This window comes from Heliangelus exortis, chromosome 25 (genome assembly GCF_036169615.1).
Source record: "Heliangelus exortis chromosome 25, bHelExo1.hap1, whole genome shotgun sequence".
Classification (NCBI taxonomy): Eukaryota; Metazoa; Chordata; class Aves; order Apodiformes; family Trochilidae; genus Heliangelus; species Heliangelus exortis.
In genome coordinates this window covers 2055172-2071448 of record NC_092446.1, presented here as the reverse complement: position 1 = coordinate 2071448, position 16277 = coordinate 2055172, and the positions used below count along the sequence as shown (strand labels likewise).

General features: G+C 45.0%; 1 protein-coding gene across 1 annotated transcript; it reads right to left on the bottom strand.

Moving 5' to 3' along the window:
• Positions 1–2918: 2918 nt before the first annotated feature.
• PM20D1 (peptidase M20 domain containing 1) lies at positions 2919–14739 on the bottom strand. The gene is made up of 13 exons (XM_071768198.1): positions 14496–14739; positions 13124–13210; positions 12358–12590; positions 10846–10932; positions 9891–10024; positions 9323–9442; positions 8397–8472; positions 8101–8162; positions 7839–7917; positions 6694–6765; positions 6137–6305; positions 5352–5451; positions 2919–4542 (listed from the first exon to the last, which is right to left on the bottom strand). The coding sequence occupies exons 1-13, from the start codon at positions 14695–14697 to the stop codon at positions 4413–4415; spliced, it is 1551 nt and encodes a 516-aa protein (XP_071624299.1). The 5' UTR covers positions 14698–14739; the 3' UTR covers positions 2919–4412.
• Between the last annotated feature and the right edge of the window lie 1538 nt (positions 14740–16277).

Below are 16277 nucleotides of genomic sequence, written 5' to 3'. Positions count from 1 at the left end.
ACTCTTTGTCCCCCTGCATTAACCACCCCCTTCCATGTGCTCATTTTCCTTCCTGCTGAGACCTGAGTGCAGCTTCCTCTGGGGCCCAGCATCACAGCTCTTAAATCAGCCCCAGTGATCTGAGTGAAGCAGGGTCCCTCCCTTCCCCACCGTGCTGAGCTCTTTATCTCTGCTGCCCCTGCTGCCCCTGGGAAGCTGTGGAACAGGAAAGCAGAGCCAAAGCCCCTGCTCAGCTGACACACAGCCCTCCCTGTGCTGCTCAGTTAAGGGAAATGATTCCCTGGGCAGGATTTCTGCACAGCTCCAGGCACTGAGAGGTGTTGGCAACACAACCACACTGCTGGAGCAGAGAGCTCGGGTCATGGCAGCAGAGTTTCTGTGAGGGTTATTGCAGGAGCCTGAATTTGGGGACTAAAATGCCCAAGGAGCTGGGGATGAGGACTGAATGCCCTGCAGGAATTCATGGAGGGTTCTACCTGGCAGCAGCAGGCTGTACTGGTGACCACTGAACACCAGGACTGAGGGTCCCAGGACTGCTCCTCCACAAAGGTGCTGCAGGCTGTGGAATTCCCTCAGGGATGTCTTGCTCCATGGCACTGAGCTGAGGCTTTGGCAGCAGAGGCTGAGCTGAGGGGGGAAGCTTCCACAGCACCTGCTTGAGAAAATGCATCTCAGCAGCTCCAGAAAGTAGCAAAGAGAATGGTGAAAGAGGAGGCAAGGAGCCAAGTGTCAAATGCAAGGGTGGAGGAAACCACTTTGCCAGCACCTTGTTCCTGCAGTCTCCTCTCAACACGTTCTTGTTCTCTGTGTGGTCACTTGGGGCTGAAATTAAACAGAGGGCAGCAAGAGAGCTCCCTTTAGGAAATGGAGGTGTGGAATAGGGCCTTTTCTCCATCATGTAGCAGCTGACCCTAAATGAGCTGATTGCTGGCTACAGGTGCTGTGGCTGGGCAGCTACTGACCTCTTCCTCCAAGGAGAAAGGCAGCTCTGGAGAGCTGGCTGCAAAGAAATGGAGGAAAAAAGGAAGTTGCTGCTGGCTGTAACACAGGAACATGTTAACATGCTGGAACTGGACTAAAACAGTGTTCAGAGCTGCATGAGGTGTGACACCAAGTTCTGTGTTTTCAGAGCAGAAAAAAATCAGGCTCTTCCTTCTCTGGTGAGTCAGAGGTAATTGCTCTGCATGCTCAAAGCACAGTGACTCATAACAGAAAAAATGAAAATGAATAGCTCAGAGCTATTAATCCATGTTTTCATGATGTTCTTGGCATTATCAAGCAACTACTCATCCAGTGCAAACTTGAACATGATCTTAGCAGAGCAGCCCAGCACATCCTCCTTACACTGTTATTTCCATGATGATAGAGAGGTTTAAAATACCACTCAAGATGAGAGAGATTCTCTGAAAACATCTCATGAGAGCAGGAAAAGGGGGTGGGAAGCAAGAGGTTCTGTCAGGACAGGAGTGCAGACCCTTCAGAACTGTCCCAGGTAAGTGTGAGAGGGCAGCTCATGTGATAAAAGAAGGAGATGTAAATACAAAGGCCAAGGCTGCTGCACACACACAAAAAAAGAACAAACCATCATCAGAAGTGACTGGAAAAAAAATGGACAGAAGTGGGAAATGTGCTTTTTCCCCACTGGAAATGCACAGCCTGTTCCCAGCACTTCAGTTGAGCAACTTGGGGTTGCTGGGAAGCTCTGTTGAACATTTACTCATCATGCTCTGTTTCAGCACTGGCTGATGAGCAGCACTCCGTGAGGCCCTGGAAGAAGCTGAATTAGTGAAACCTCATGGCAGACACTTGCACAGCACCTGCCAAAACCAACCCTGCCTCCCCAGCACTGTTTGCCCTTCACTTTTCCTTCAGCAGCAAAACAAAGCTCCAGATGAACGTCCTCTAAAGGAACAATCCTCACCAGAGCACCCAGACCAGTGATTTTTGGTTGGGAAGAGGTCAGGACAAAATAAAAATGATGCTTTTATGACTTTAGGACACATTTAGGAGACAAGAGGCAACAAATCCCTCTTTCCACACCACAGACTTCACTGCACAACGTTACCCAACGTAGGATTTTTGCAACCTGCAAGTGAGTCACAGAATGGTTGGGCTTGGAAGGGATCTCAGGACATCACTCAACCTTTACCTTTACTCAACCTTTACTCTCCTTTGCCTCCAGAGCACATTCCCAGCTCACCCTGCCCACCATGACCCCTGGGGCCTTCTCTGCAAAGCTGCCTTCCAGCACAGGGTTATTTCTCCCTGGGTGCATTTCCCTTTGTTGAACTTCACCAGTCCAGTTTTCCCCACCTTTCCCAGCACAAATCAGGTGAGCCAACCTTTCCTCCCAGTTTCCCATCATCTCCAACCTTGCTGAGGACACACTGTCCCTCCCCCAGCTCATTACTGGAGATGTTAAACAACACTGGCCCCATAGTGCCCCAAAGTGAAGGCTTTACACTCAGTTGCCTTCATATTAGCTTGCCAGAGATTAAAAAAAAATTAAAAATCCCCTAAACTTTCCTCCACCTCCCACTCTGGGGGATGTATTTTATTCTGTGCTGTACTCTGGCACATCACTTTTGCTGTGTCTGCAGCAGAGTTTGCAGGAGGACTGACAAAAGGGCCACAGACACAGGGCTAAACAAATTACTGACGTTAGGGCACACAGACAAAATGCAACAAACCACAAAAGATGCAAGCTATTTACTACCTAATAATGCAGAAACCTAGTAAGCTAATTCTGTATAGAAAGGGGAGCACCAGGGAGGGTGCAAAGATTAAAGCAGGGTGGAAAATATGTGGATTTGTTTTGATGGAAAATTTACGACTCGCTCTGGTGCAGAAATCAGGTGTGGAAATGACTTCACTGTAATTACAGAGTTACATAAAAAGACTGAATAATCATCAGAAAAGAATCTGCATTCCTTGCTTTATTAGATGAAAATGACAATCTGGTTTCAGTTATTTAGTAGGCTGGTACAGTTTTAGCCCATGGGCCACACTGATAAGATCAAACTGTAAATAAGTAGAGAATGGGAAGAAAAGAAATCACAGTTCCATTGCTGTTTTCCAGGATCCATTTTAGCATATTTCCTGCACATTTCAGGACATTTAACACTATTAATTTAGAGCAGAACCATCCATTCCAGTGCATAATTCAGACTCTGAGAGGAGACACACATCTCTGCAACAGGAGGAGCAGCAGCAGAGCCTGCATGTCAGTACAAAGCAGCTCCCCCACCTCTGTACTTGGGGTAACAGTGGGTTCTTCACTCTCTTTGTCCCTAATTACTAATTACAAGCCCTGGTAAAAAGGCCAAAGGAATGCTGAGCCCTCTAGTGACAAAGGTAGGTGTGCTAGTGCAAGAACTGCAAGGTGAAACAGTCACTACCTGTGCACAACAGAATTCCCAAAGAGCTGAGGCAGCAAACACCCTGAGAGGGGGAAGGCAGGGGAGGGACATGGGCTCTGCTCCCACTGAACTGGGAGAGGCTGAAGGGCTTCAGCATCTCTCACAATCAAGTTCTCAGAGGCAGAAGAGAAAATAATAAGCTACAGAAAGTGATTCAGGGAAAAGAGAATACAAATCAGCAGGCAATGCTGATTAGGTTCTTATTGAAAGCTTCAGTTCTTCATTCTGACAACCCCACTGCACTGGGCCTTACCAGAGAGTGTGAGAGAACCCAAAAAAAAAGTCACTGAAAAGAGAGGAAGAAAAGTTTTCAGCATCTCTGAGACCAGGGTGACATCAGTGAAACCTACCTAGAACTTCAGGAGTTCTGTGTTTTTAAACAGAGATCAGTGCATGGGAGAACTTCACAGTGTCCACTGGAGAGTGGGACTGGAGAGCACCATTGGTGTGGGCTGGGGGCACCCCCTGGGGGAAAAGCCCCCCCCAAGCAGCAGTGCAAGAAACTGAGGGCAACTCCCAGTGACACAAACCCTGTGCCATGTCACAAACCCTTCAGTGAGCTTTTGGCAGAGACATCAGTTGGGAGAAATCATTTAACTGGGTAAACTGAGATTGTGAAAAGCACTCCTGGGAAGATTCACCTCTTTTACTGGTGATTACTGATTATAGCTTAGATTTTTAAGTGACTACCAGTTCCTGAGGCTTAAAGAAAGTGCTGAAAAAATTAATACCATCAGATTAAGGGCTGTTATGTCAAACCAGGGAAGAGCAGAAATCAAGGAGGTTTGTTGTGTTTTGTCCAGGTTCTTATCACTTTCTGGCAAACCACACATTTGCCTCATGCAGCAACCAGCAGTTTTTCCATCTGAGTGCAAACCAGAATAAGCAAAACCCCAATTTCCAGCCACAGCTCAGTATGGGACACACAACTGCACCTTACAGCCCTCCCACCCCAGAGTCCACCTTAGGAGCTGCTCTTCTCAGGGGGGTTTCTCACAGCTCGTGGGAGTTCCTGTGGGGCTCTGGCAGCCTCTCAGTGTCACAGTTCTTAATCAGCTGAAAGAGGAACTCAACCTGCTTCTCATAATTCTCAACTGAGATTCTCTCATTCAAGCCATGGATCCTGGAAGAAAAAAAAAGAATGTTTTTCAGTCCAGTGGGCACTGGTGAGCCACCTGCATACACCCAGCAGTAATAAAATAATAAAAAATAAACCCTGCTTGTCTCTCCATAAAGCAGATATAATATATAAAATATAAAGATGAAGCCATACACACCAAATGCTGCACTGGGACTGCAATGTGGGCTCCACAGCCCAACCAAAGGGACTGGTTCTTAGCACAACACCAAAGTCATGGTGTATGTGGAAAAGAAAAATCAGTGTTCCAGCCCTCTGCTTCATTTCTTGGCCATTTATGTCACTGGCTTGTACAGCTATGGGAACAGCCTACTCCTCTACCATCTGCACCTCAAGAAAATGACAATCCATAACTTGCTAAATAAAAATATAATCCCTTGCATGATCATGGACTTTGTTACCACTTTACTCCAGGAAACCTAACTTCCAGCTTTCAGGAGCAAATAAATTCAGTGACATGGCTCCAAGCATAAGGATAAATATTTTAAACAAGGCCAACTACCTGAACACCACCTTCCAGACTCTGGCACAATATAAATGATCCAGCCAGCTTCCCAGCACTGCTGTACTACCAAAGAGGACCTCACTGAGGTCTCCTCTGCATCTGAAGCAAGGAAGAGTTGGGGTGAACACTCTCCAAGGGTAATTACCACCCCCAAATCTGCAGGAAATGGGTGGGAAACTCCACCACCACACCAAGGTATCCAAGGTTGGGTTTCCTACTGCCTGCCCATTTTCTCTTTCCCTCCTGCCCACCCCAGAGAGCTGCCCCATGGGCAGGCTGACCACAGTACCTGGGAAGATCATCAGGTTTCAGGAGCAGTGGATTGAATCTGTAAATGGCATTTGTGATGTTAGTGAAGTGCCTGCTGTCTGTGTTCCCAATGCAGGTGCCTGGAAAACAAAGCTCAGGTTTAGTTGGGGTGAGAGCAGCAATTTAATGACCCCCACTTTTCCCAGGAGAAAGGAAAAAGGCATCTGATAACAGTTCTGTGTGACCCCACCAAAGGCAAAATCACTGGAAAGAGTTTATGGGTACATCCTGGAAGAAAATTCTCTCTTTCAGGAGCAGGAGGAGCTGAACTCATAATTCAATCATTCTAAGAACAGCCAGAGTATTCAGCTCCACAAAGGTTTAAGCTCCAAGCAGCAGCCTAACAAACAGAACTAGGAAGGATCTGGGATCCTAAGGAACAATACAGAAAAGCAGGAATGGCTTCACCAGCTATGGAAACAATAAAAGAAGAGCTAAAGCAAGAAGACCTCTGACTCTCCCTCCCAATTCCTTTCTTTCCTGAAGAAACTCCTTTGTATGTGCAGAGTCAAACTCAAGGCTCATTGTTTCTGTCAGTTTCCTGTTTGCTTTTTTACTTCCACTACTTAAAAAACAACATTAAAACTTTTACAGCATAAAGAGGGAACGGAATAAAAAGAGGAAAAAACAGCTGTTTCCAGCAGTTAACAGCTGGGGTGGAGAAATACACAGAAAATGGAAACAAGTCAGTATGAGGGGATGGGGGAAGGAAAATCAGGGAGGAAGCTGGAGAGGAAACAATCAGCATCATGTGCTTGCTGTTACCTGGGACTACACTGTCCACATCTGGGAAAGTATCCAGGATGGTTCTTTGAAAAATATGGACTCCAAAGGTCTGGTCATCCCAGGGACTGATGGGCAGTGGGTCAAAAGCCTCTACTACATCAATCTTCACTCTGTCATCAGCAATGATGTTTCTAACTACCTCCAGCACCTGTGAGGAAAACACAGAGATTAAATAAGCAAAAAAAAAACCCTGTAACTTGATGTGCCTTCCACCTTTGGTCTGCCTCTTGCTCTGCCCCACCTTCAGAAGCCCCAGCAATCAATGCACTCTGCAATTCACCTTAAAAGAGGAGAAAAGACTCTCTTAAAAAAAAAAAAGACCACTCTTAAAGGAGGGGAAAAGATCAGCTGCAGACCTAAGCTGAGCTGTTCCTGACAGCCTCCATAAAGGAGCAATCCCCAAGTCTTCCCCTCCTGCTGCTTATAGAAATAGAGAGATGAAAAGGACATTATAGAGCAATTTGCCAAGAGGCACTCTGTCCAGAAAGGGATTGAGGAGGATTGAGAAACCCCACACCTGGGGGTACAGGAGGTACCTCAGCAGCTTTCTCAGCAGAGTGGATCCGAAAGTTCACAGTTGCTTTTGCAGAAGCTGGGATGACATTTGTCTGGAAAAAGGAAGGAACAAAACTTTCAAAGCAACTGAACAAGAGATTGCCATGCCAACTGCAACATCAGAAACTGCTCAGACAACTCCTGGCCTAATTAATGCTTCACCACTAGGATGAAGTGTGCTCTCTCTCTCTGTACTCGGTGTTGCCATTTTGTAAATCTCATCTGTAATGGAGATAATTACACCAAGAGATACTCATTAGTTCAACAATAATCAAATCAAGTGTTACAGAGAAGTTCTCCTCTTGAGATAAGCTCTCTCCCTTCTCAAACTTCATACTCAGAAATTCTGAAAGTCTATGCTGTATTTTTAAGCAATATTTTTACCTCAGTCATACTTCTCCCCAAGGACAAGAGATGTAAATCACTTAAAAAATGATGTTACTGAAGAGAGCTAAGTCTTCTTTTCTACAGACTGAGTATTTATAATTTTGTTAAACAAAAGAGGTATCATCTTCAGCAAAACAAACAAAGCAGGAAACCAGGGTGTCACTTCTCTCCTGGCCACTCAGTGTCACTGTTTAGCCACTGCATGGTGTCTTCTCGTCCAGTGATGCCTTTCAGTAACAGATTTTTTCAGGGACACACCAAACAAAACCTGTTTACTCCAGGGCTATAGTATTTTTGGGTAGCTACACCTCCTTATCAGAGCAAGATTTGGCTGTGTCAGCCAGAACCTGTTATCTCTTCAGTCCAAGGTACACACCAACCCCACTTGAATGAGCCAGACCTGTGCTCACAAACACAAGAACCCACCTGGGCCAGGGAAGTGTTTACAGCTGTGAGAGAGTTTCAAATATTGTCATGTTTTGTGTGATTACACAGAAAAAACTCTTGTGCATCTTAAAATATAAACAGTCTTAGGACTGGTTTACAGAGAACTTCTTTAGACAAAGATCAGGCACTCCTGAAAGGCAGTCATTTTCAACCCTAAAGTAAAAAATGAGACTGGTGGTGCCACCATCCAGCAAAGACCAGGAGCTGTACTTACAGTTGGTATAAAGAGATGGAAACTGTATATCCTAATCCCCTCACTGTAATACCCAGGGAAAAATCAAACTGGAATTACCTTGACTCCTGCATTAAAGATTGTGACTGCTGTAGTAGTTCGAATCAAGGCATTGGTGGAAGGTTTCCAGGAAAGAGCTCTGACAAGAAAAAAAGAAAAAAAGTCAAGTTTAATATCAAGAAATAGAGGCAATAAGCTGAATGATGTTCTATTCAAGTAACAACTGGTTATTAAAAGCACTGACATTGTCTAAAGTATGAGTTACTAGAACAGATCTTCAAGGAAGAAGCTGGGAATGTTCATCAAGGATGTATTTTCTTACCTGCTGATTATAGGTGAAAACAGCCAGAGATTGCTCATGATGAGATTGAGAGGAAAGCTGAACTAAGTGGAAGAAATAAAACCAGAGATCAGAAAGTTTCAAGTGTTCAAGATGCCAGTGGAGTCACTAAAGTACAGCTGAAATAATTCCAGCAGAAACAACTATCTGGGAGAAAAGTCCAGCTTAGATCTTCTCCTTTGCAGGTACTAACTAAACCTGGTCTGAATTAATATTCTGAGTTACTCTTCACTTCTTAATATGAAAATTTGTGAACGAAATGATAGTTCTTTCCCCACCTCTGATGCAAGGTGCTCCAGAGTCATGAGTTCTGGTCCATAGCCAAAGAGATTGCGCAAGGGATTCTGCTCCAGCCTGCAGCAAAGCAACCCAACATTTGCAATTAAAACCAATTATCTCTGGCTATTATTGCTCCAGAAGGTTCACAGGAATTTGATTTGTTAAATGTATACATGGTTTGAGGTGCAATCCTCTCCTGGTAAGCAAATCTCTGAGAACAGCTCTGTGACAGAATTTGAAGCATTTCGGCCACCTGCAAAGATTTTCGTTCAAAAACAGCTGAAAAACCCCAAAAGTTTGACTCTTGTAAAGAACATGTGGAAATCTAGAAAAATATCAGATCAAATTCAACCCCATCTCTATTTATTAAGTTTTTCTAAAGCACATACTTATTAGTCAGTTTGCTATCTAGACAGACATGTAAGGAGATGATTTCCCCAGTCACATTTTGACTTTACACCCTGTTGATTGGCTTGGCTAATTACCAGCCAGAGGTAGCAGGGATGTGCAAGGATAAATTCCAGAGAAATTCTGCAGCCCAAACAAAGCAATCTCTATTGCCACAGAGAAAATTATGACAGACACAGTGATGCATCAGTTGCCTTCCTTTTAATGAACCACGAGGAACATCTGGCAATCACAGAATGTGCCAAGTTGGAAGGGACCCATCAGGATCATCAAATCCAACTCCTGTCCCTGTGCAGGACCCCAGAGAATCACACCATATACCTAAGAGAATCATTCAACCACTTCCCTTTGCTGGGGAATGCTTTTCTGCCCTCCAAAATAAGCTGCAAACTTCTATTTCAAATATAAAAGGGAAATTTGCAAGATACACTAAATAGGAGGATGAAAAAAGAAAACCACAAATCACTTCAGAGCCTGCTGGACTATCTTCAGCATCAGATGGCAGGAAAGCTCTCACCTGGACATGGCTGCTGCAAGAATTCCAATACTTGTCTCCTTAGGAGGAAAGGATGAGTGTCCTGGATCTTTTTCCACAGTGAAGTTCAGTGTTATGGAACCCTTTTCTGTGATAGCAATTCTAGTCAGGGATAAAGAAAGCAATGATTAATGCAACTCCAAGCAAGCACGCACAGCCCACAGGTAGAAAGAACAACTCTTATTTTTAGTAGCAGAAAAATCACCAAAGCAGCAGCAACAACAAATCCTCAACAACAAATCCTCAACAACAAATCCTTAAGGCAATCTTTAAATGTTTGGAAGACTCATGTCTTGCCTGCTTCTCCAGTGAGCAGATCCTACAGCATGCAATTAACCTGCCTGCAGTGAGTAAGTGGAACATTCTGCACTGTCAGCACAGCTGTGATGCACAACAAAGGCTGAAGGTCCTTTGCTTGCACTTTGCACCACCACTGGAGTTTTAGCAACACTGCCACATGCCTTGAAAGCACATTTTATTTACATCTCACAAATCAATTACTGAAAAATGCATCAGGTTCATCATGGGGAATTTGTTGTCTCTTGCTTACACAGCTACTGGCTTCTTCACTCCTGCAATGATGCCATCCAGCACTGCACTTCCCTCGTCGAGTAAGAAGGAAAGTTTCACTCCTCTGCTTTCCAACAGAGCTGCAATCTGCAGCCCTCCCTTCCAGCCAGACACCTGCAGGGATCCAGGCAGAGGAACTGCTCAGGTCAAGCCACACCACTGGGAATAATACTGGAAATATTTTGCTGCTGACAGTGATCAGTGCTGCCACGCAGAGAATGCAAGAGATCTCCCAGTGAACAGGTCTAGAGCAATAAACTCAATAAAAGATCAATAGAGGATTATTTCTGCCAAGATTCATGGGAGAGATGTTAATGAGCTAAGAGCAGATGAATTTATATCCATCCTAAGGAATGCTCTCATTCATAAATCACTGAGTGCTGCTTTGAATCCCATTAGCTCTTGGGCACAGTATTTCTGAGTGAAGAATTCCACAAGTTAATTAGTCCCTTTAAAAAGATATTAACAATTATTTGTCCTTATATTTAAAAACCTAATAAACAAACCCACCTCAGCCACCTCTTTGTACTGTTCACTTTGTACTGTTCTTTGTACTCTGGGCATACCCCAGAGCAAAAGTGGAACATTTCTCTTCCTGATCATCCTGAACAAACCCTGTAAATCTTGAGTCAGCTTTTAATCTACCAGATCCTCCAAACTGTGACTCCTGCTGCACCTTCCATGCAGAAAAGAATTTGAACTAACACCCTGCTGTGTTCTTTTCTCTTTGCTCATCACACCAAACCCTTTGTCAACCTCACCTGAAGCCAAACAATCAATATATAACTATGACCACGTGCCTGACACAGTATCTACCCACACAACCAAGAAAAACAGGAAAGACTTTCCAGCTAAACAATGTTTAAAAATTAAGCCTTGTTACACACGTGAGCAGTGCAAACAACTGGAGGGTTTCATGAAATGAAAGAAAATACCTCTTCATCATGTCCAATGCCAATATAGAAAGATCTGCTGGGTCTGTAATTTCTTCTCAGCAAAAATTCCAGTGCTTGCAAAATACCCTGCAGAAAGAAAAAGCAGAATGTATTGCACTGTTCTTCTGTGCTAATAGGGAGAATAAATGTAAATTAATGGAATATAAAAGAAATATTCAGAGCCCTCAAGGAAACTTTGTCCTGTTCACAGTTGAGCTTTTATTTCTCCAGCTCCTACTGATGACATTCACACTCCCTGGAAAACACACTGCAACACTCTGGATCAATAATGCCTCAGACTTGCTGTACAGACACAAGGCACAGGGCAGGCTTGTTCCTGCTCCTGGTGCAATCAGTGACAAACTGCACAGGGAACATGACAGGGCTGCAATTATCCAAGGAATTCACTGTAAAGTTCCTGTCCTGCACAGTTTGCTCTGACTCGAGCTCCCAAATCCATTTATTTTAATGAGCTGTATGTTTTGGACAAAAAGCACAAAGGCAACAGAAATGTGAGAGCAAGATTCATCTGAAGGATCAGAAATTAAACCCACCATTTGCTGTATTTTTCCATCTCACCTGTTGGTTTTTTTTTCTTTTTTTTCATTTTAAGCTAGTTAATTTGTCACATTTCAGCAGAAACTGTATCACCTTTGCCTTGTCAGCACCCATTTTGCCTCCTTCACTGAAACTGCTGATTTGTGCTGTCTGTTTGGAGAGCTGGTTGTGCAGCTCTCAGTAGGAAGCACCAAAGTTTTAAGCTGCAAGGCTTAGGAATTGATGATTAAGCAACCTGAAGAAACTTTTCTCAGTCTGGTTTATGCCACAATAAGCAGCTGCAACATCTGTGCCACTGGTTTGCTAAACATCTGTTTGAATTTAAAAACAAGGCTGTCATGGGAGTAATTCTTGCAAGTCCCAAAGGACCATAACTCCATCTTAATTTTCCCATCAACCTTTTCCCAAGTGAGAATCCTTCACAGATCAATCTTTTTTGTACTCTATTCCTCCCCAAAGTATTTTGTACACCAGCTCTTTGTTCTGCCAGACCAGATAACAAATGACAAAAGGTTATTTGATTATAATGTTAAATAAGCACAATTTATTTTGAGACTCCAGCCTTTTCAAAGGGCCTTTGAATGCCTGTATGACACCTGGGAAAAAGCACAAGATCTATCCCTGATTTAAGCCACAGCATTTGACATGAAATGTAAATATGGCATTTAATCAAATACATTTGTAGCTGTGAATATGTTTTTCTGTGTCTTTTTTCCTATATCTAAGAGCATTAACTCTGCTTTCCTCAGTAACAAAACACATCTCTAGGAAAAAGTTGGGAGAAAACTGCAGGGCTTGGGAGAAAACTGCAGGGCTTGGGAGAAAACTGCAGGGCTTAGGAATTTCTCATTAACACCCTGAGGGGAAGGGAAGCAATACTGTAAATTTCCAGAGAATTGACTCCTCCAATCTGCCTTTTCTGGGCTTTGAGGTGATATTACCAGGACCACGTACTATGGCAGAGTTTTTGTTATCCAGCGTTCCTCGTCCATAGATGAAACCTTCGTGCTCTGCAGCTGAGAAAGGAGGAAAATCCCAACCCTCTGGGGAAGCAGGCACAACATCCATGTGTGCAAGCAGCATATAGGGCAGCATTTCAGGGTTAGAGCCCTGAACAGTAAAGAGGTGGCTGTATTTCCCAACAATTTCATGTTGAATGAACTTTGAAGAAAATACAGCCGGGAAGACTGTTAAGAAAAAAATTGAAAACAGATGAAAAGGAAAAATTAACAATAATGTCCAGTTTCATCATTACATCCTCCACTTGTTTAGCTTCAAGGGGAGATAAGAAGCAAGGCTGACCACAATAAATTTGCTTTAAGAAGCAGATTGTTCTCCCACTTCTACCAATTCATCTCACTCTGTATTTAAGACTTTCCTAAATAAATCCAGGAACTGTTCAGCTGTTTTCCAGGCAGCAATAATGGGACTGCCAAAAACGTAGCCTGAAGCAGGGATAGTCTTCCTCTTTTTTTTTTTTTCCCCAATGCCAAGGTCATATAACCAACCCAATGACCAAAAACCACCATTACAAAAGAGATTTGAACCTTCTCTGTCCTAGCTTGGGCCAGTGCTGTGGAGGTGCCCTTACTGCCAGTCCCTTCTTGAGTGAAAAACAAAATAAAAATCTGTTCCAACACCCTGCAGAACAATATATGCTCCCCTCAATTACAAATATAAAACTGATCAGCAGAGAGTGCTAAGAATGAAAGTTTAGTACCTTCCTGAATGTAATTCCCAAATTCTACCATGGCAGTTGTATTCAAGTCCTCTGGAGATACAGAAACAGTTGGGATTTTAATAGCACCTTCAACAAAATACAAAACAGGAATCAGTCAACACTGAAATCAGTCAAACAATGCTTGGACTGCATTTCCCTGGGGGAGGTAATATTTATGGTCCTTAATATTATCCAGGCTTTAAACAGTATTTCCTCAAAGAGTCAAAAAAGACTGAAGCACTTCAGCTGAGCTGTGTGCATGCAGCACCCCAGTATTTCCTTCTGGTTTCAGCCAAGCTATTTCTCCAGGTACTTCCACTCCTGTTTTTCATCCTGAAGTGCTGCATGATGTCATTAGGAATGCTGCTGCCCAGAAGCAGTTGCATTTTGCTAGGGTGAACTGATCTGACAGAGTCATAAACTATTCTGGCAGCTGAGCTGGCAGTTCAAGGTTCTTTTTCAACAGTAAGCCAGGCTGTGAAGGCAAGGCTGTGACAGTACCTTCTTTCATACTGCTCCAAAACTGAAAGACATATAAGCAAACAAGCCTTTTGTTGCCCCTTCCAGTCTGCTCTGTCATTTAAACAGGGTCAGACAAGGCTGCTCTCCAACCCTGAGTCACTGTCATGGAAAGCATGGGTATAACTTAGTCACAATCCCAGCTTTCCTAAGAGCATCCATGAAGGGAGGTTCCAGATTCTTTTGGAGGTCACGTTATTCAAGAAGAAACACAAAAAAAAGTCTCTTGTATCCTTGCATTTTCCCATTACAAAAAAAAAAAAAACCCAAACCATTATGTAAACAGGATTTGCTAGGCAACAAAGCTTACCAAGTAGCAACATGAGAGATTTACAGAACCCAACCCTTACTTGAGCAGTCAGGGACTATCATTCCATGCCAGATTGTGGTTTCCTGCAAGCTGCCAACCCTCAGTGGCCCTAAACCATCCCCCAAACCTTCTGCAGGACCCAGCGAGCTGGTGAGCAGCGTGTCAGCGAGGCAACCCCCAAAATAAATAACCTGACATTGATTTATCACCCATTTCACCCGGTGAAGAGATGCCTGGCAAAAACCTGCGTGTGGGAAAAACACTGAAGCAAATCACCAGGGGCAGAAATCTGGGGAATTAAACACCCGGCGAGAAAGCACCTGAGGAAGCTTCCTCCTCCTCCTCCTCCTCCTCCTCCCCTGCTGCCCCTTTCCCACCCGGGCCCCACCAGGGCCGGGTCCGCCTCTCCCCTTCCCACATCGGAGCTCGGCACAACCCCTCGGCGACACCGGGGAGCCAGGAACAGCCCCGGAGCCGGGGTCTGAGGTGGGCACAGCGGCTGCAGCCCCCCGGGGAGGCCCGGCAGGCCCCGGGCCCCCTCACCTCGCAGCGCTTCCTTCAGCTCCAGCCTCTCGCCGGCGCTGAAGCCGGCGGTGCCTCCGCGCCGAGCCCATAGGCGGGGGATGGCCGGGGGGCGCGGGAGGTAAGCACGGAGCAGGACGGCGGAGATCAGGGCCAAGAACGCGGTTCCCAACCCCAGGAACACGGCCCCGATCGCCGCCCGCCGCCCGCACCTGCCCGCCATACCCCGGCGCTGCGGCCGCCTCCGCCACCGCCTCCCTGAGGAGCGGACGGACGTGGCCCAGAGCCAATCGTAACGCAGCTGCCGCAGAGCGCAGCCAATCGCAACCCAGATGACCAGGAGAGCGGCCAATGAGAGGCTTGGTCCCGCCCCTCCACAGCGCGGCTGGGAGCGGGAGCTCCGCGCCCCGGCAGAGCTGAGATGGCGGCGGGTGGGAGGCGTGTGAGGTGTCGTCTCTCTCCTTTCTATATAAGCCGCGTGTTTTTTTAGATCCAGGGGATGTTTAGGAGCGTGGCCAGCGGTGCGGGGTGCCCACAGCAGCGAGCACTGATGGCAATGTTTTCTTCCCTCTGGGTTGGGGCTTGCTTGGAGCCTGCTGGGAGTGCCGGGCCTCAGTGTGCTGCTCCCAAAATAAAGAATTCCTGGGGGAAAAGGTGTTCTCTGGGGAATAAACCCCTCCAGTTTAGTGGGGACACAGGTTGCAGGGGAGTCAGGGTCGGGTCTGAGGCATTGGGTGATGGGGTTGTGCCCGTCCCTCCTGGCAGGACTGAAATCTGCCAGCTCCCAAAACCTTGTTGTTTCTCATCTGCTTTCACCAGAGAAGACGGCAGAAAAATAATTATTTTCTTCTTTACACCTGCCTTGTACTAAATTAGAAGATTGACCCCATCTTGCCTTGGAAAAAACTGCCCTGAGATGGTATTTATGGGGTAGGAGCTGCTCCCAAATCAGCACAAGAGGCGGGTGATTGTTCACACAGCCTTTATTATCAAAAAGGATGAAACCAATATTAAATTAAATAAATTACATTTCTGAGCTGGTTATACATCGTGCATCTATCAAGGCTTCAGAGCCATTACACCTCAACACCACTGATACTTCAAGAGCAGGCAAGAGATGCTGGAAATCAAAACTTCAGTGCCCCAGACTCAAATCTGAGCTTCCCTAAATCTCTGCCTTGGAAATGAAAGCTTTGAACTGCTCAGCCTGTGTCCCCAGCACTCTTGCTCTGCCCACTGAGGTTAAATTTCTTGCCAGAATTGGCCCATGGCTGCAGAAATGAGGTTTTCCTCCTTGGGCCATCAGAATCCCAGAAAACAGAGTCACTGCTGCTGCTTTTCTCTCTTGGCATCTCATTCATTCTGCTTGTAGAAACTTCAGAAATAAAATCTATTTTTTATACATGGACTGTTGCTCTGAGACTTCATCTGCTTGGCATGCCAGGCTTGGAGACTGTGGGATCAGCCTCTTGTAATTAACCCTGAATGAAGAACTGGAAATGGGAATTGTCCTCGTTTAAGGTGATGCCTCCTCAGAGATACAGAAATATTGATTAGCAGGGTAATTTCTTCTTCCCGTGCACCAATTTCTTTTTTTTTTTTTTGCTTTTGTCAAACGAGCACATAAAAGGAGCACTTAGGCAGTAACAAAGGACCATGAGTAATCACCCTCAAAGGTAACTTTTAAGAATTAACCTCTTGATTTTACATTATAGAAAAAGCTATACATGGTTCTGGGAAAATAACTGCTGGCTAAGATTAAAATAAGAAATAACAAGTAGTGAGTGGGTTTTACTCTTTGGA